This window comes from Dermacentor albipictus, chromosome 4, assembly GCF_038994185.2.
Source record: "Dermacentor albipictus isolate Rhodes 1998 colony chromosome 4, USDA_Dalb.pri_finalv2, whole genome shotgun sequence".
In the NCBI taxonomy this organism is placed as follows: domain Eukaryota; kingdom Metazoa; phylum Arthropoda; class Arachnida; order Ixodida; family Ixodidae; genus Dermacentor; species Dermacentor albipictus.
In genome coordinates this window covers 151,033,489-151,053,279 of record NC_091824.1, presented here as the reverse complement: position 1 = coordinate 151,053,279, position 19,791 = coordinate 151,033,489, and the positions used below count along the sequence as shown (strand labels likewise).

At 45.2% G+C, this 19,791-nt stretch overlaps 1 protein-coding gene and 1 pseudogene across 2 annotated transcripts in view; one reads left to right on the top strand and one right to left on the bottom strand.

Moving 5' to 3' along the window:
• Nucleotides 1-250: 250 nt before the first annotated feature.
• Nucleotides 251-430, bottom strand: LOC135909802 (U2 spliceosomal RNA; annotated as a pseudogene).
• Nucleotides 431-3,862: 3,432 nt separating this feature from the next.
• LOC135909764 (nephrin-like) overlaps nt 3,863-19,791 on the top strand; it is a 114,441-nt gene continuing 98,512 nt past the window's right edge. Inside the window, exons 1-2 of one of the 2 annotated variants that reach the window (XM_065441834.2) lie at nt 3,863-3,914; nt 16,946-17,064. In XM_065441834.2, the coding sequence (XP_065297906.1) occupies nt 16,992-17,064 (73 nt within the window). In that variant the 5' untranslated portion in view covers nt 3,863-3,914; nt 16,946-16,991. The remainder of the gene's footprint in view (nt 3,915-16,945; nt 17,065-19,791) is intronic. The other variant, XM_065441833.2, reaches the window with a different exon arrangement.

The following is a 19,791-nucleotide window of genomic DNA, read 5'->3' as shown; positions in this document are numbered from 1 at the left end:
AGAGCAGCCACTTGCAGTTGTATTTCAACGACGATATACTCTTATGTTGCATCATGCTCAGCTAGATATGCATGCAAATCTTGTATCTGATCTAACATTGTTCCTTGCAATAAGCAACATTTTCTAATTATCACCATACCATTGTCATTAAACGCTTCTCTCTCATTCGGAAAAAAATGCTGACACGCCCCACTTTTTAAAGCGAAGCTGTATATGGCTAGGTTCCTGCGCGTCGATGTCCGTAGACCAAAAATTGTGGGCCGATGCCGAAGATAGTGCAATACCTGGCCCACCCACGGCGGAGGTGATGAAGGCTTCAAACACTCCGCCAGCTTGCGAAAATAAGTTTAATATCTCGGGTCCAAATACAACCCCTATCAGACATTAAGCTTATTAGCACAGATGCTGCACTTTGACCCGCGTCGGCCATGCCTACGTTCCCGCCGCCCTCTCTTGGGCGGCGTTCCAGGTGCTTTCGTATCTCCTTTCCTTTCCTTCCACTCTCCCGTGGTGGTGGTCCCGTCGAAACGTCAAGCGCGTCTAGGTTCCTCCGGCTCCTCGGGGCGGCGGTCCCATGTTACACGCGAATGTATATCAAAATCAAGATAAATGAGTCCGTACCTATGTTCAAAACTCTGTGTCACCTCTATGTCGTATGCTAAACAGCTCCGCTGGTGATCCACTTTCACCGAGTGGAATGGCTGATTATATTTTTTTCTTCTCTTCCTTTTCTTCAGTTTTGTCTCTCTCTCTCTTGAAGGAAGCGAACATTTATTTCGTTCACTGGACGGGAATGAGCGACCAACATGGAAAATCCTCCGCACGCGGCAGCGCCTTGATTCCAAGCGCCGGCCATTGGTGCGTGCAATGCAGTTTCCTCGCTGAGAGTATCGCGGATCTTATTTCCGTTGTGAAAAAGAGGCCGCGAGATGGCGTCGGTGGCGCAGACGCGTTCCAGCGCATACATGCAAAAGTTTAGGAGAACGGAAGTCGGGTGGTGTGAAGCTAGTGGACGAGAGGGGGGGGGGGGGGTAGACACAACAATCCCTGCGCATTGCATAGATTTCACCGCAGGACCCCGACTCGGTCTTCCGGCATCCCGAAGACCATTTATTTTGAAAATCTTTTAACTCATTTCAGGCACGTGCTGAATAAGTAGGCTCACCTCATGCGCAAACAGCTCCCAACTCCAATCTGCTTTCCGGCTCGCACTCGTTTTCCTTTTCAAACATGTTCTGTGGCTCCTGCTGATACCCCTACCCCCCCCCCCCCCCCCCCCTCCTTCTCCCCAGTTCGCTACCATCCCCGTTTTAGATCCCTGCTCTTCGCCTCGCAAATTAAGTGCACTCAGTTTGTTTCTGGAGATGATCCCGGCAACGGTTTTAAGAGAGCAAATGCAAACGTCGCCAAGGAGCTACGATGTAATCTTCTAAATGCAGTCTCCGAAATGATGTCTCGCGATATATGCAGGCACCCGCACACCACGTGCAACTGCGCGCATGCAGCCCACCTACGCATAATAAAGTAACTACGCCTTGCTCACTTTTCTCCGAGCTCAACCTGTTTATCTTCTAAGTTTCGAAACCATGCGTAAGAATGAACCCGAGGCTTAAGATGCGTGAATTGAGTTTCTTTTTTTTGCGCACCCTGCATTCCGTAAGTCGCTGATGCCATTATAAATTAAAACAGAGAACAGATGACGTAATCAAAGATGGATCATGACGGCTTGCGAATCATCGTGCGCATCGTATTTTTGACTCTCATGAGAGAAGAGAGGCATGTGAAGGAGAAGGCAAGAAAGAATCGATAGCGCTTTTGTATACACCTTATCTTTGCGGCTTTGTGAGATCTGGAAATCGGAGCCATTGGGCTGGCGTACGACTGGTCTGCAGTGAACATTAGGTTCACGTTCAGGCGGCTCGCTAGATTAAGGAGTACTGTACATTTCGCACCGGTATCTGAAAACTACGCTTAATTGCTTTTTCTATAATACAGAACACAAAATATTCCTGCTTCGATGCGTAGCCATCGTTCTTCTTTATTATCCCACTATTTATTCCTACCGCACGGTTTTCCATACAGATTGTTATGATTCAATAAATGCGAGTAGTTCATCTTTGGCTCAAAGAAATATGGTTCACTTATTGTAAATAGCACTGTTGCTAGACTTAGGTTCTTTTTTTATTCGTGGCTGTGCGTTTGCCTATTTATCAGTTTTCGGAGTTACAGTGTTACAGTCAGAAGTCTGTAAGTGTAAAACGTCTGTACGTTTTACACTTTTATCGCCTGTTATATCCTTGTCAATTGCGACTTCACGTGTAAATTGTCAAAATTGCAGTACCGAAAGCACCGGAAGGCATAATAGGATTAGTGGCTTTACGTGTAGATTTCATTATAGGAGCTTGTTATGGGTTTGATTCATGTGCGGATACAAAACATGAAAACAAATCCTTTTGACTTTCTCGCAGCCAATGAAGAAAAGAAGAAGGCGATTCGCGTGCCAGTAGACGTTTGCGGTAACGAAATTTTCCGCGAGATCCAAAGGAACACGGAATTCAGGAAACGACCCGGAAGAAAATCAAACTGATTGAATAATTAATGAGGCCGGCTCTCGATGTTGGTGACGGCAGTGCAAATTTTCAAAGTACGAAGCGCGGAGGCGTCTCTTCGATGTGCGTGCGCTTCTTTTTCTTTATAAGCATGGCGCTATTGACAATGGGTGCTTCGTTTACGAAACATTGTTTGCACCATGTTTATCATAACGGGACACGGGAAGTCCTCTTTGGAAGAGCACAATACCATTGTGTAGTTGACCGGATGTTTACAAGAGCCTTATAAGCAAAACACACTTTCTGTTATTCCTTAGATTTTTTATTGTTCTGAAATAGAACGTTATTTTCAATTTCTTTTCATCACAAGCAATTCAGTGGTTTTGTTTCGCTGTGTCAAAGGCAACTCGCGTGTACCATGGCGACTAAGGAGCTGCATCCGTTAGAATGCTTTACTGCAGTTGTAGTTGTTCCTGTACGCTTTTATGCCCTTAATACTTCGACATAATACCCCGATGTGGTTATTTAGAGAAAATCAAGACTTCTAAGTGATGCCTTCTCTAGACTTACATTTCATTCTATTTCCTGCAAGTATTGCTCTATTACTGCTCACACTTTAGCCCGAGCATTATTGCGCGCAAGGGGAGGGACGCGCTTCCTCACGACTGTGCTCTGAGGCAACACAATACTTCCACATGTACTCATTTATACTCTTTTCCGGTGACTGAATTTAACCCGATAACAACCAAATGTTATCACTCAGCAAGACGCGCCGGCATTATTTGGAATTTACTCGAATGTTGTCGTTGATTATGTCTGTTGCATATGTTCTCGCCGAAGCTTCTGTAATCAGACTGTATGTGGGACACGAATTGTGTAGAACTTTCTGGAAGGCTCGCGGGCACCAGCGATGACGCTGGAACCTTCGATGAGTCATGTATAAAAGCCGACGCACTTGAGTAGAACATCAAATTTTCAACGATCACCGACTGTGTTCCTCGTTTTCCTTGTGCTTTGAATGTAACTTGCTTTTAGGGGCACAAGTTTGCCCAATATAGAGTTCGTTTTATTCAGACTTTGTTACTATGTTCTTGACCTTCACCACAAGGTTACAATATTGTTTCTGCGGCTTGAGAATATCAATAGGTGCGACTCAAAAAAAGAAGGCAGGAATATATATATATTTATAATAGACTCATTTGTTGCGTCTTTAAACTTCTTTTTTTTAACAAGATGATGATGTGTCACATCAACAGGACTAGAATCCATAAAATTGAAATTCGTAAAAAAATTGTTTTGCTGTTTCAGGTGCCGTCATGATGTTCATTCCCGAATGCAGCAACTTCTTCAGGACTGACTTGACCTGTGAGTTTATCTCCTTTTTTTCTTTTGGTAGTTGCCTGCGTGCCTATTCCAGAGTGCACAAATGTCCGGAAGGCGACTTTTCTTTTGCAAAGTCTTTTAGCAAATTGGAGATTGACGTTAATGTTTCTCAATACTTGCGTTTCTCGATGTTTAGGTTTGGTGCAGCTTAAGACTACGGCTTATATTCACTTTGTTATTAGTAAGAATTTTCGTCATACTATCATAAGACCTAAAAGCTTGCGCTGTCCTACGTAAGTATTGGGAAATGAAAAAACAAAACAAAAGCAAATAGAATGAAACAGGCTGGATAGTTAACGGCCAACTGCAACGAAATTACAGTTTGGCTAAATTTGTTATAAATAAATGGTACACACAACATTAAACCAATCCTGACCATGTCACAATGCTAATTATGGTATAGTTTCTTCGTCAGCAACATTTAAACAGTCCTAGACAGACGATGCGTGCATCTATGGCACAAGTCCCAGCGCGAGATTTTTCAGCGCGTTGTGGGGCGCCGCGCGCTCGGGGTTGTTTGCATCGTCGTGCCTGAAGAACCACAGATATCAGAGCACGCGGTAGTTCTGAGCTTCATGACGGCGGCTATGCTCGTCGTGGCACCCCACAGTGTGGTCCCCGCAGCGTGGCCTCCGAGCGTGGCCTCGCAGATTCTTGGTTTTCTCAGACAGGTTTGGAATGAACTTCCAAAGTAGTTCACTGCGCCCAGTAGTTCTTTAACACCTTGTTTTGAAGTTACGAGAGAGGATTCCACTACACATTTAACTAACCTTCCATCTGGCTTGATTCCGTCTGCCGAGATGCCGTCGCCTAAGAACTTTACTTCGTCCGTGCCGAAGACACACTTTTCACGGTTGAGCGTTAATCCTGCTGATTTTGCTGCCAGTAGTGCTGCTCGTAGGCCCTTATAATGTTCCTGTTGCGTTTCGCCCCACACGAGTATGCGTCGACGTAGACGAGGGTACTGTCTAGGCCGTCAAAAATGTTGCCCATCGCTTTATGGAACACTTCTCTTGCGGTGCTTATCCCGAAGGGCAGACTTAAAAAGCGGTACCTACCGAACGGCATGGCAAACATGCAGATTTTTAAGTTTTATCATCCAAGGGCATTTGATCAAAACCACAGTTATCATCTAGCTTGCTGAATACCTTTGCATTTGCAAGCTCGGACTCGATTTCTTCTCTGGACGGCAGCTGATAATGATCGCGCTTCACGCACCGGTTTACGTGCGTGGGGTCCATGCAAACACGCAAACGGCCTTTTTTTTTGGACGATGACAAGAGGGTTTACCCACTCAGCGGCCTCTTGCATTTTTTGGATGATTCCTTGACGTTCTATGCGGGTCAGCTCTTGGCGCAGTGGCTCACGAAGCGCATGCGGAATCCGGCGTGAGGACAGCGACACTGGGCTTACTCCTTCATTCAGCTCGAGGCTGTGGGTTTCCTTTATGCAACCTAGGCCTTGGAACAGCTGCGGAAACTCGCCGAAAACTTGCGGCTTCAAATCAGCAGGCCTTTGAATCGTTTGTACCCTTGAAACTACTCCGAAACGTTCGCAAGCCTAAAGGCCTAGTAGCGCTTGCTTTCCTTTCTTGACCACAAAGAAATGAGTCAATTCTTCAATTTTGCCGATGCGAAGTGGCACCGTCACAGTTCCAAAGTGCTTTATCACTCTTCCCCCGTAGCTCGTAAGCAACGTGGAAGATGCTGTAAGACGCCTTCCTTCGCTACCCTTGAAGCAAGTTGACTTGTGCCCCCGTGTCGATTTTCATGCGTATGGAGCGATTAGACAGTGTTGTCGTGACTGTCCAGTCTTGGTACCTCGTAGCATTGTTTTTGCTCACGGCCAAAATCTGGACTTCGTCGTCTGATACCGCTTCAGCCTGCGGTGGGCAGTGAACTTCTTGAAGGCTTTTCTTTGTTCTGCAGCACACTGCGAAGTGCTTTCTTTTCTGACATATGCCGCACGTTCTGCCACAAGCTGGGCATTTTCTCGGCTCGTGACTTTGGTTGCAGTAGGGGCACTAGCGAATATATTTTCTTTGCGGCGCCTTCTTGCTGGACTTGCTTTTTTCGTACGGCATTTAGCTTTGCCTCGTCGTTTTCCCATGCTTGGTTTTGGCTAGTAGCTAACTCTGCCGCTTTGCCGTGTTCTATTGCCTTATCCAGGGTGAAATCGTTCTCCCGTAGAAGCCGCGTCGGGAGCTTCTTGTCTGCCGTTCCGCTGGTCTCGAACCGTTGATTCCTTCAAGTCTCCTAAATTATAGCTCTGCGCTTTGAGCTGGACATTTCATAGCAACTGTTCAAATGGTTCCCCGTCACTCTGATGCTGATTTCTGAAGCTCTAGCGCTCATAGGTCTCGTTTCGCTTTGGCGTGCAATATTCTTCAAACTTCTTCACAATAACGCTATAGTACTCATGCTCCTCGGGTGAGAGTTTGAACGTGTTAAATATATCAATTGCTTCCTGACCTGCTACGTGGAGGAAGACTGCAGCCTTCTGAGCGCTCGAGCGTTCACTCGTAGATGAAGTTGCCTTGAAGTACAGGTCCATTCTCTGGCTGAATTTCTTCCGGTTCTCAGCCGCCACCTCAGAAAGCACTAAGGGATCAGGGGGTGGAAGTCCTTCTATGGTACTGGCTTAGTCAAAGCGGGGATGGGCGTAATAAGAAACTTCTGGCGCCATGTGTCGATCAGGATAGCATGCCGACGCAGACAACTGTGGAGCTTGAGGTGAAGAGTAAGGAATTACTTCATTGGACGCTTTCGCCTTTATATCAGCCTCCCGGCTGACAGGCTTACACAGCATTGTTGCCAATTTTCAGGACCCTGTTTGACAGGCCTGATAAAAGCGGAATCATGCTTTATTATTTTGTGAAGAACAAAATTACAACTTTTATAAGTGAGCGGAAGGTAGCGAGCTCTAAAAGAGTATCAACATCTGAAAAATGCCATGATGTTGCTTTAACAGACAAGCCTAATTGAGAAAAAAAAATATCCTTAACCTCCCTGCCTTTCCTACCAGTCTTCCTTATCACTGTCTCTTTGAGTGATTATTAATCGACGTGATTTTGTTCGCTACACAGCGACTCCCCTGCTCTACTTAGCACTGATTTCACGTACGAAACAAGTGCCATTTTCCCTTTCCACGAACTCGGGGAGCCGCATGTGAACGTATTCAGATTGATCCGTCACAATTTGTTAGTTATCTCGGCGACATCTCTTCTGAAAGACAGACACACGAGTTTTGCTGAAGGACAACGACCGTTTTGCGATAACACCTTATCATAAAGGTGGCAGCTAAAGGTTCGGTGGTGCTATAAACCACTACACAGTTGTAAAGCCGCTGGAATATATCCTGCTTTTATTAGGGAATATGCGCTATATTATCGTCTGGCTAATAGCTTCAACTGTCCTGATGGAGAATACGCGAATCGAGAAAACGCGTAACTATTAAGGTACTTTCAGTGCACTCACTCACTCACTCACTCACTCACTCACTCACTCACTCACTCACTCACTCACTCACTCACTCACTCACTCACTCACTCACTCACTCACTCACTCACTCACTCACTCACTCACTCACTCACTCACTCACTCACTCACTCACTCACTCACTCACTCACTCACTCACTCACTCACTCACTCACTCACTCACTCACTCACTCACTCACTCACTCACTCACTCACTCACTCACTCACTCACTCACTCACTCACTCACTCACTCACTCACTCACTCACTCACTCACTCACTCACTCACTCACTCACTCACTCACTCACTCACTCACTCACTCACTCACTCACTCACTCACTCACTCACTCACTCACTCACTCACTCACTCACTCACTCACTCACTCACTCACTCACTCACTCACTCACTCACTCACTCACTCACTCACTCACTCACTCACTCACTCACTCACTCACTCACTCACTCACTCACTCACTCACTCACTCACTCACTCACTCACTCACTCACTCACTCACTCACTCACTCACTCACTCACTCACTCACTCACTCACTCACTCACTCACTCACTCACTCACTCACTCACTCACTCACTCACTCACTCACTCACTCACTCACTCACTCACTCACTCACTCACTCACTCACTCACTCACTCACTCACTCACTCACTCACTCACTCACTCACTCACTCACTCACTCACTCACTCACTCACTCACTCACTCACTCACTCACTCACTCACTCACTCACTCACTCACTCACTCACTCACTCACTCACTCACTCACTCACTCACTCACTCACTCACTCACTCACTCACTCACTCACTCACTCACTCACTCACTCACTCACTCACTCACTCACTCACTCACTCACTCACTCACTCACTCACTCACTCACTCACTCACTCACTCACTCACTCACTCACTCACTCACTCACTCACTCACTCACTCACTCACTCACTCACTCACTCACTCACTCACTCACTCACTCACTCACTCACTCACTCACTCACTCACTCACTCACTCACTCACTCACTCACTCACTCACTCACTCACTCACTCACTCACTCACTCACTCACTCACTGCACGCTACGATTCAGTCTCATTTGAGAAGCAAGATAAAGCAATTCAAAAGAAAGTGCTTGTGAGCAATCGTTTCTTATAATGGGTGTCGGTGTACTGTGCCCTCAGCCATACGAGCTGTTGAAGTTGGTGCATTTTCCAATCTAGAGCGCGCTCCCCCGCCTTCCCCTTGATCAACGAACTAGACAGTGTACGTATACCTTTTTTTTCGCAATCGAAACAATTCCATTCCAGTACTAAGCCTTGACTCCTTGCAAGCTTTTTTCCTCACTCCGTTTCGCTTTTTTTCCCCATTTGCACTCTGTTGGCGCTAGGATATTATATGTTCATTTAAGGCCACGATTGGATTCGGGAGATCACTAATCAAAAAGCAAACAAAAAGAACCACAGCGCAATTCCTCAAGGCAAATGATAAAATGAGCTTCATGACGGAAATATTAAAGAAAGAGAAGCTCTCTCGTTTGAGTAGTGTCCCTTTTCCCTTTGAAGCTTGACTGCTACTGAGAAATTTCTCTTATCTTGCTGGCCGACCCAATCGCGGGGCAAATAGTTTTGAGTGGTCATAAAGAATCAGACCTTCCGCCCTTTATGGCAGTAGAGGCCTCATAACATTTACTCAAGTATTGGGGCAAACAGCAAATTAATTTCTTCTCTCCGTGAGGGTGGATTGGGATTAGTGCTTACCCGATTCATTAAGCATCAGTGGACACTATAGCACTGAAGAAATGTAATGAATCCAACAAATTTGCATGTTAACGTAACTCTAAAAAATTGCACAGTTGCGCTTAGGAGATTGTGCACATGGATTCTGTCAGCGTTACTGAAGCAAAAATGCATATTTTTCTCTGTTACGCGTTCTCGTACTTGCTGCCTTTGCGCATGGGATGAATACTTTCGAAGAAGGATTTCCTGCATTCAATGGGATCGCTAAGAGCCTAGAGTCGGTGTTCAGTGAAGCTGCAACAAATCTGCGCTTTCTTTATTTAGAGACACTCGAGTAATTATACGATTCCAAACATAGTTCAATGTTACTAGCACACAGTGTCTGTAGTCACGAAAAGAAGTTTCTGTAAATCACTGCAAAAACTGCAATCGATTGAATACGCAATAGAGATATATAGAGGAGGTAGGGAGGTTAATTGGAAAAGATGTCTGGTTACTGTCCCTATACGTTTGAGATGAATGATGTACTGGGCGAGCTGGAGCAAATCCATGATTTGTTGTGCGAAAAGATGGAGACAAGAAAAAAGTAGAGGTGACACTAGCGCTGTCTTTTCTCGCCTCCTTTGTGTTCCTGTATATTTTATTGGTGGATGCCACAACTTGCAACTCATACAGCTTTGCATAACATAGATAAATGGAGTAGTCTACTTATTTTCTACCTCAATATCTGCGCAGCAAACTATTAGTAACAGAGCAGGACAGATAGCATTTCAACGGCGATACACACTCTCTGCCCTACGCCTCTGGCGATAGTTCTTCGGGAAGCCGAGAAAACCAAACATTATTCATACTAATTCTGGAAAAAGAAAAACGAATTTGAGTATGATGACGCCGCACCTAATGGAAGTTGCGCTAGACATGAAATGGTTAACGGTTTCGAATATAGGTCAGAGTTTTTTTTTACATTACGCCTAGCGGGCCATCTTATGCTCACCGAAATTTAAGCTGCTCTGCTAGAAGCTCTTTTTATGAGAGAAAACGGCTTTGAGACGATCACTGCCCCACAAGTTTACTAGAGCTAATAACCTTTATCACGATGAAATTGTGCATGTGAGGCTGACCAAACGAGGCCTTTGGGTAAGATCATATTGTGTGCGCTTTGTGCCCGCTCTGTGGGAGCCAGATCTGTGCCGTTCATATTGTGTCCATTCTGTGTAAAGTGTAGCACAGTGGATTTTGGAATGTTCGGTAGTGACTGCGTTACTACGCATATTACTCTATAACAGAATTTACGAGAACCCTTCTCTCGCTTGCTCAGTTTCTCTATCACTCGCCCTACCAGTCAGGAACTGATACAAGCTGGTAATGTTAGAACGAAGCTTTTTATCTCCCAACCGTAAGGCAAACGAAGAAAGAAGAAATAAAATTTTTGTGAGTGCCTCGCTCTCTGAGCGAACAGTTCTGTATTGGAAATGCGATCCAGATGGCGCTAATGGCGCCAATGTCACCGGAAAGCTTGCCGTTCAGTTTCGTGCCGGGGCCACTCGTACAATGTAGGGCTTCGTACGAGGAGTGCTGCAGCAGGTGGACAGTGGAGAAGCGAAGGAGAGAGAAACTCAAACAAGTATGAGGCCATTCGCTATAGCGAATGTAGTGAGAGGATGCTTTATATGGACTTCATTCGAGGGCGAAGCCTTCGCGTCCTTGTTTCGTGTTTTGGACACGGCCACACTTCCGGGGCTCATCTTTCGTCGCTTTTACAGGAGACTCCGCAACACTCTGCGCCGCTTTTATCGCTCGGCGTGTTCCTTTCCATTTTTTTTCTATCCTAGCAAACGCTTCAACGTAGCAGGACTCTCTGTTCTTGAGAGGTCTGTAAACAATGGCGACCAAGCCGTGTTCTGCGGGATCTGCAGAGGCGTTCGCTTGAAACGTTCCCAGAAACAGCCTTGTAACAGCAGTGCTGAAAGAGGCGGGCGTCAATGTTTCCGCACTAGAGCGACGCTCCATTTGAGCGCTCCCGTGATTTGCCAGGTTGCGTTGTGTTTTGAACTTCCCTTCCAGCTCACTTCCCTTGTTGCCTTTGTTTTTCCTGCTAAACGTCGCTTCTCACTTTCTTTTTCTTCTGCTGCCTGCCACTTGCTGGAAATACCATTTCACGGACAACAAACGCTTTTACTGACTTGCAAGATGGATATACTGTAAGCTTAGACTCTTACGCGCACGTTTTGTTTCGCACTTTGGCAACTGACGTTCTCGGCGAAAAAAGAGAGAAACCCCTGATACGTAAGCTGAGCCTGTTGTGAGGCTTATGTTTTTGCTACTTGCCTCGGATAAGATCGCGTTCGCCTCTCAGCTCTGTAATAAGATCTGAAGGTTCCAAATGTTTTCGTGCTATATTCGTGCCCCTTGATGACATTACCGAGCAGTTTAGTTCCTTTCACCCTGCACATTCTCCTCACTTCATTTAGTGAACATTGCCGTAGCAATGCTTGCACTTGTCCTCAATTTTTTTCTCGTGCACTCGCTCGGAAGAACTTTCTGAGATATGGGATAAATAATATGCGTTCCAATAGTACAGCACCGTATACTTTAATTAATGCTTTCTTGGGCCCAAATACCTCACACAATCTAAAAAAAAAATACCCACACAACTGTACATATCACGCTTCACTAAACGCACACGTCCCAATACCTTTAAGGTATCATCTTAGAGATAGCAATCATTAGTCCGTAATAACGTTAGATAACATTGAATAGGTTTCAGCTACATAATAGGCACATATTTTTTCTTTCTCGACCACCTCTTACTACCTACGAAGTCCGATTCATAGAATGAGTGGAGCTATCATGTGAACAATTTTTTTTTGCTTTAGCTTATTCAAAATTCGTAGCACCGTACAGCCTTGAGGTTTTAACATCTTTATTTCAAGACGAGCTTGAAAGGTCGATGTCCAAATTTTTTTTTTCATGCTTGCTGACACACGTGCTATAGTTGGCCATCACTAGTTAACACACCTGTGCCCATTGAAACCTACCTTGGAAGGTACGCAACACAACACGAGCCACACGCTGCAGTGGATCGAGTATAGAAGCACATTCTGCAGAATTCCTACAGTAAAATGTTTGTCATTTTACTGTTGCCAGTGCGGACAAAGATTACAAAGAAGCGAGCAGTATGAATCACTATGAAGAGTATTTTCTGCTGGCTGTTGGCTGTTGCCTTCTGTTGTTTTCTGTTCAGTGTTTTCGATCTTTGCTTCTTTAACTAGATGTTCTCATACCATTAAAAAATCATATTAAGGCTAGCAAAATATCATTGGCGAAGAATATTACATTCGTAATAAACAAAACAAATATTGTGATATGTGGACGGAATCTTGGCACCTGCCAGCTTCTGTGAGGTGTTTCTGAGAGCTGTGTGAGGTGTTCCTTGGTTACTGTGACAGGAGCCGTTTTATGTAACGTTCTATCTCTGCCTTACGAACATGTATGTCGTCTCTGGGAAATGGTCTATTTATTGTACAGAAGTGAAGGGCAACGAGAATGTTCCGATAAATTACCAGGAATGTCGAAAAAGGAACAAACATAAATTTACTCCCGTGCGTCAGGGTGTTACAGATTGACTTGTGGAAATTAAAGCGCATCGCACGTCTGTCTTTATTGTTACTCGTATTATTCGGGATGAACACAGCGTCTCTTGGTTTTTGAAACCCTGACTGCGCTTTATTTCATATACTGAAAAGGATGCAATGTATATGCAAAGTAGAATGTGAAGAATCTTTAGTTACAACATCATTATAGGCTACATTGATGTCGAGGAGCAAATGGAGACATTCACAAAAGACTTTTCTAAGGTATACATCATTTATAATAAGAAATCAAGTTGATCGTGAAATAACAGACACAGAACAGATATGTGCATTTACAAACCATTTAGGCTGGGCAATAAGAGGACATCAAAAAAACGTAGGCCCCAATTTTGCGTATGTTTATTTACGTATGCAAACAGAAGCGAGTTTGTGCTTGTGTCGCTATTTCATTTGCTTCCATGGAATCTCTACCACCGGCGCACGTGCCACTCCACCGCATCTGAAAAGAAAGATCATTTTCATTGTGCACCAAGCCCCATGCGCAAAACTTCGTTGACGTCATGAATGCTCTCAAAGTTAAATCCTTCAAAGCTTGTGTTACACGGACCAGTGAGAATTTTCTTCCACTGCAAAGTTTTGTTTTCTCGGAAGCCCGTAAGGATTTTCATAGTAGCTTTCTCTACTGCCGGTAGATCACAAATTTTTATTGTCATATTTTTTTCTCCACCTTGCGGCCTGCCGCAGTACAGATTTGTGATATTTGCGGGGTTTGCGCTCGCCTGGAGCGGGATGAGGATAACACGGTGTACAGGTGAAGAAGAGGGGACATGTCAACTTTTGAACAGCAGCAAAGCTCTGGCAACATAAATAATGAAAAAAAAGTGAATGAAGCCCATATGGTCGCAAGGAAGTGCTAAACTGACACGGGAAAAAAGAAAGCCACAACACGATGGACAAAGATACGAACAGAGTCGTTGAAACTCGAAATACCTCACCTAGTTTACGGTTCTTCTCGAAGTGGACATATTGTGTTGGATACACTGGTATAAACAAAGAAAGCACACGAGTATAGGTTGCACCACACACTATAGTGAGTCTCGACACATGCGCGTATACGTCAGTGAGCGTACCTCTCTTCTCCGTAACTGTACAATAAATCACGCCAAAATACTTGCATATATATAATCGGCTTAAGGGTATCTCTAATGCATACAGACCTGCCACTAGAAGAGCGCATTATGTTCAACGGTTAACTGTGAGATGCGTGTCACCTCAGACATTGACACACATTAGGCGTCATACACAAACATGGTCGAAACGCGTTGAGAGTAGCCGAATTAACGCTGGAAACGAGCTGTCCGTGACCTTCATTGCGATTTCACTTACGTGTCTGAGTCAATGCACTTATTTTATTTGTTTATTTCGTTATCCACATTCCTCACGTGGCACTGCAGGGGAGGAATGCAAGAAATACAAAGTGTAGTAGCAAGTGCAAATAGCACGATAAATGGAAATATATGTATCACACACAGGAACGTAGAAGGGAACGCAGACCAGAAACACGCAATAAAGACAAAAACAAATGAACTGATAGCAAGTAGCTTGGAAAAACAATGTCTGGGCTTGAGGAAACGAAAATCAAAGGCGTCAATGGTATCTGAATCCTCTTGTCAGACAACCAACGAAACGAGAACGTCAAGGTGCATCAATATAAGACGGACGCGCAAGTCATTTAGCTATGACGCATTGCTCGCGCTTCGAAATGTACGCAGGGTATTGGAGGCCAGAGACCCTCAGATGTGGCAGTGGCGTCTTCGCGTGCATTTCGTGGCCACAACAGGCGATACTCTAGCGAACCAAACCTGTACAGGCAACTTGCCAAAATCACTTTAGGACTTCCAAGATACGCGCCAAATCACAGAGTAAGCCAAACCGACATACTTCCAAATCTTAGCAGACTATTGGACGTCCACACAGAATCACAAATAAATAGATTAAAACGATCACACCAAGGTCAAGCTCTGCTTAAAGATCTCGGACATTCTCAAGACAACATGCCTGAAATAACGCTGCCACCTCCACCGTGGCAAACGCTTAACAACATTCACACGTTGCCGATTCCCCGAAACATGGACCCGCAAACAGACCAAGGAAGAAGACAAGCACGCGCAAAACGCACCCAACATAATCCTCCGGACACCACTGTGTACTACACAGACGCATCCCCGGGTACAGACCCCACAACACACCGCACGGCGACATACAACGCCGCGACCAATGCGTATACCCAAGGCCTGTACGCAGGCCTTCCTAGCCAAGTAACGGCTGAAATAGTGGCAATAACTGAAGCAGTCACAGCACCGCAGCACACACACACCAGCATCCTCATTCGCACAGACAGTCAAGCAGCATGCCGAGCGTTCCTCACCGGAAACCTGCCCAACCCCATCCGTGAAATCCTGCATCGATATACGACGAATAATCCTGCACACCACATCACTATTCAATGGGTACCTAGCCACTGTAACATCGAGGGAAACGAAAAGGCCCACGCTCTATCCCGCGCAAATATTCCGGGACCTCCTCTTCAGTGGACAGACGCACCCAGTTCTACAGAATTAAAACAAATATCTTCAAACATGCGCCGCCTAAAATTAGAGAAATGGCATGAACAAGATACTACTCTCCCAGCTCCACCACGCTCCTCAACACGCGAGGCCGCTGCCACTTGGCGCCAAGCCCAAACACACTGCCTACCCACACAAAACACTCTACACTACATAGCTGGAAAAGACGGCTCCCCCAAGTGCACACATTGTGGAGGATATCCCAATACACCCCATACACTCTGGTACTGCCCGGGAAGTCAACACGCACTACAGTCTATACTTAGGACGCTACCAAAAAGACCACACACATTAGAGGAGTGGCTGGCTGACCCAACACCACGTAATGTGGCCGCGTTAACGGAGCTCACCATGGCGCTTGGGATTGGAGTACCCCAAGAAGCGGACCCAGCCCAATCAAGAGTCGACGCCACCAACGTCGCACCTTCGCCCCCGTTTCCGGCAGCCTCTCACCACCACCCTAACTCCCAGTAGCCCCGGACAGGGGGCCGAAATGAAATAAATGTTTCTCTCTCTCTCTCTCTCTCTAGCGAACCAGAGCGATACATTGTGCATCCTAAGGCAGACGTGGTTCTTGAGAATGCGTCCCACGTGTAATGTAGAGCTGAAATTTGTAAAACTTCAGCTCTCTCGCTAACTGCTTTGTGTACAAAAAGAAGGCTGTGTTTTTTTTTTCCCACGTGCCGTTTCTGTGGAATACTGTGTAGGCGCAGGAAGGAAGAGAGAGACACAAGAAGAGGCAGGGATGTTGAGAAGACGCGCGTTCGGTTTGCCACCCTGCACTGTAGTGAAGGAATATAGCGACGAAAAAGAAAAGAGTCTATAGTGCATATACAGCCAAGTGTATATAAGAGCACTGAGGCAAGTCGACTTTGCGCACTGTATTAACGCTCTTGTCGATTTCCTCGCCAGCGACGCGCTCGGCCATCGTCCAAAGGTTATTGCTGCATATTTGCATCGTGGCCATCGTTATCATCATACTGACATTCTACCTGTATTTAGCGATTTTGGGAACCTCTACTTGCGGGTTTTCGTGGTACTCGAAGGATTAATTCATTGACAACGCTACCTGTATCGCACCAGTTGCGAAAGTCGGGAACAGAATAAACTGATGCGTAGTCGAGATCTAAGTGTGAAAGACTCACCTCGACTGACATAGGCCGTTTCATGAACCAAGTTTCAGGAGCCTTATATGTCTTTAGAACTCCTTGGCCACTGAGTTTAACAATATACAATAAACAAAATATATTACTACACCTATAGAATGTTAACTCCTTTCTTCCAACCCCAGTGTAGGGCAGCAAAGCGGAGACTAATATGTGGTTAACCTCTCTGCCTTCCTTCTACATCTCTCTCTCTCTTGGCCACTGAACTATTGCAACAACTGAAAGTACTTATTTACAGTTAGTTATTGTGAATAAAACTTTTTCAAATGAATGTGCGTTACGTGTTTATTGCTTTCGAAATTGAGATTGCAAACGAGTGTGTGCCAAGCAAGGTGAAAAGTCGAGTATCTTCTCACCTCCATTTCCTTTTCTTTTTTTTGTGTGTGTGTGGACTCTTTTCGCAGATATCTGAGAAGGCGTGCTTGATTGTGCTGTCGGGCCTTCGCTGCAATGCGACATCCGCGCCTTATTTCTACGTGGGCCCTGGCACTAATCGTGTCTTTCTTCGACTTTGTATGGCCAGGTAAGTTTTCTTTTTCTTTTGCCATATATGCGTCCCCTTGCCTAAATACAAAGCCGCGGTCTATTCAGGACAAGCTCACATATTTGTAAAGGCCTTGTAATATTCTTTGCATAGGCAGGTGCCTTTTCAGTTCCGTTCTCCTTCCTTTAATACGAACACGTTGCATCCATTCACGCGCACAAGGAGAAACGCTCGCGATGATTGCCCAGCAACATGAACCTCGTGCGGCGCCTATTTTGCAGGGGGTTTTGTTAATGTTTCCTCGGCCAAAGGTCGTTTAACCCACCGTTGTTATACTTATAATCCTCACTTTCTCTGGCAGAATGGAAACCCGAGTGGTGATGTGCATTCTGTTAAAATTTAGATTATATAAGGAGATGTTGACGCACAGTTTAAGGCGCCGGCCACTCCTTAGCTCTTGAAAGGGTCTTCTTTTCTTTTTGCCGATTCCTGCCATGGATGCATCATTATGATGAACACAATTGTTTAATAAAATATAATAAACAAAATATATATCTATAGAATGATGACGACTACTCATTCTCGCGATATAATAGTAGTAATAATAACGAAAACATTTTAAAGAAGAAACGTCGCAGGTACGAAAACCTAGGACGGAGTTAGTTCAAGAGAGTAAATTAAATCTGCATCTATAATCGTACACACATGCGAGCATGCCTAGGCGAAAAGCCCATGTACCGGTTGCACCACACTCCATAATAAATTCCAACGTGTACGCGCGGCCGTGATAGACACGGATGATATCTCCGGCTGCGTCACGGCAGTTTGCTACTAGCCTTAACAGGTATCGCAGTGAAGAAACGATTGAAAATTCGGAAGCAGCTATCAACCTATTCATAGGCAGCTGTGTTCCAGTAAGGTCACATATGCTAGCGAACGACAAGGACATTACAAAAAACAAAAGATGCATAAAAAGCGGCCTTGCGGGGTGACCTGAGGAAAAAAAGTTATAGAAAAAGCTCAGCTATGCGGCTCCTTGTCCCACTTGTTAAGTCATCACAAATTAGCCAGTTTCTAGTAATATTGACAGTTACATATTGTAGCTAATAAAGCTTAAGTTATGTTTATTGGTTCGGAACTGAAGTTATCTGCGTGGATTTTCCTGTTTATTCTTGTAAAAGAAACCGACTGCCGGAATAATTCCTGCTTAAAATTCTCCTTGCGATTAATATTTTCTAAGTTACCTTTCTCTGTGCCCATAGGTTGGGCCACTCAATTAGCGTTTGTTTTCTTCACCTAATGTTTCTTTATATATTCTTTTCCTCGTTTTCAATTCGTCTTTTATATTGTAACCTTACAACTGATTCCGGGCCTATCTTTCGCGGTGTACGTACCCGCCGTGGTTGCTTAGTGGCTATGGTGGTGGGCTGCTAAGCACGAGGTCGCGGGATCGAATCCCGGACATGGAGGCCGCATTTCCATGGGGGCAAAATGCGAAAATATCCTTGTACTTAGATTTAGGTGCACATTAAAGAACCGCAGGTGGTCCAAATTTCCGGAGTGCCCCACTACGGCGTGCTTCATAATCAAATCGTGGTTCTGGCACCTAAAACCTCATAATTTAATATTTTTTTATCCTTCACGGCGGATTTATGTGACCCTCTGAAGACACCAATCATGCGTACATCATGGGAAACGTTGCTCTGCTTGTTATCTTTACCATGGGCAATTCAAAGCAGGTGCCATAAAGAAACTCGTGCTAAGCCGGCGGATGTCATGGCTTTGCCTTGCATAGTATCAGTCACAGACAGTCATTTCTTGTCATTTGCATCTCGAACACTGTCAAACAAAATGTTGGCCCGAGTTGGTAGCGGCGTTAGCTAGCTCTTACATGCCCCTTAGCAAATAACAGTAAAGTGACATGCATGCACACTGGTGCTTACTGCATTCCTCCGTTGAAGGCCATGGTCCATGCTCATGGCTGATTGTTGCGCGAGAAACTGATAAAGGAAGCACTTACAATATCACTCTCAAAAAATAAAATAAATATGATTGAACATTATCCTGACTGCATGCGCACCTCACTTGCATCGTGTGCATCCCAAGAAAATGTACTCGTTTAATACCATGCGAGGAGTTGAACCCATTGCTGTCCTACAAGAAGAAGCTAGCTAAACATTTAAGAAGCAAAGGGTGAAGCCCAAAATTGAGAAAACGGAGAAGGCATTGTACCCAGAAACTGAAAGCTAACCAGTCTGTCTGCACGTTTACAAGTCCGCGTGAACGGACGAAAGAGCCCGACGAACCAAACCAACCTTGCGCAAAGCCATGCGCACGGTCCAGGGAGAACGTTAGTGCTGGCAAGAAACGAACGTTTGGGGGACTTCGGGATACAAATGATTCCCTATTCACTCCAAATTGCCGACACTGATTAACCTTCTAGGCGAATTCGACACCAGTGAATAATGGCCACAACGGGCGAATAGTCGTTCACCGCCCGTTCTCGCTGACTTTAAGGCGATGCAGGCTTCCTGGCTGTCGCAATAAGGCGTGTGGCTTTGAATCGTGTTTAAAGTACCGCCTGGAAGCAGGTGACAGAGGGAATACTTTATCTCGCTCGAAGCTGCTAATTCTCGTCGGCAATGATGTAACGTTCTATACGAGGGTGTCGGTCACACGACAGCGTCGGTCGTTATTGCGCCATGTTAGAAACAAATGGCAATTGTATGCCTAGCAAAGCCAACTCGAAACGTCCCCACGAAATCG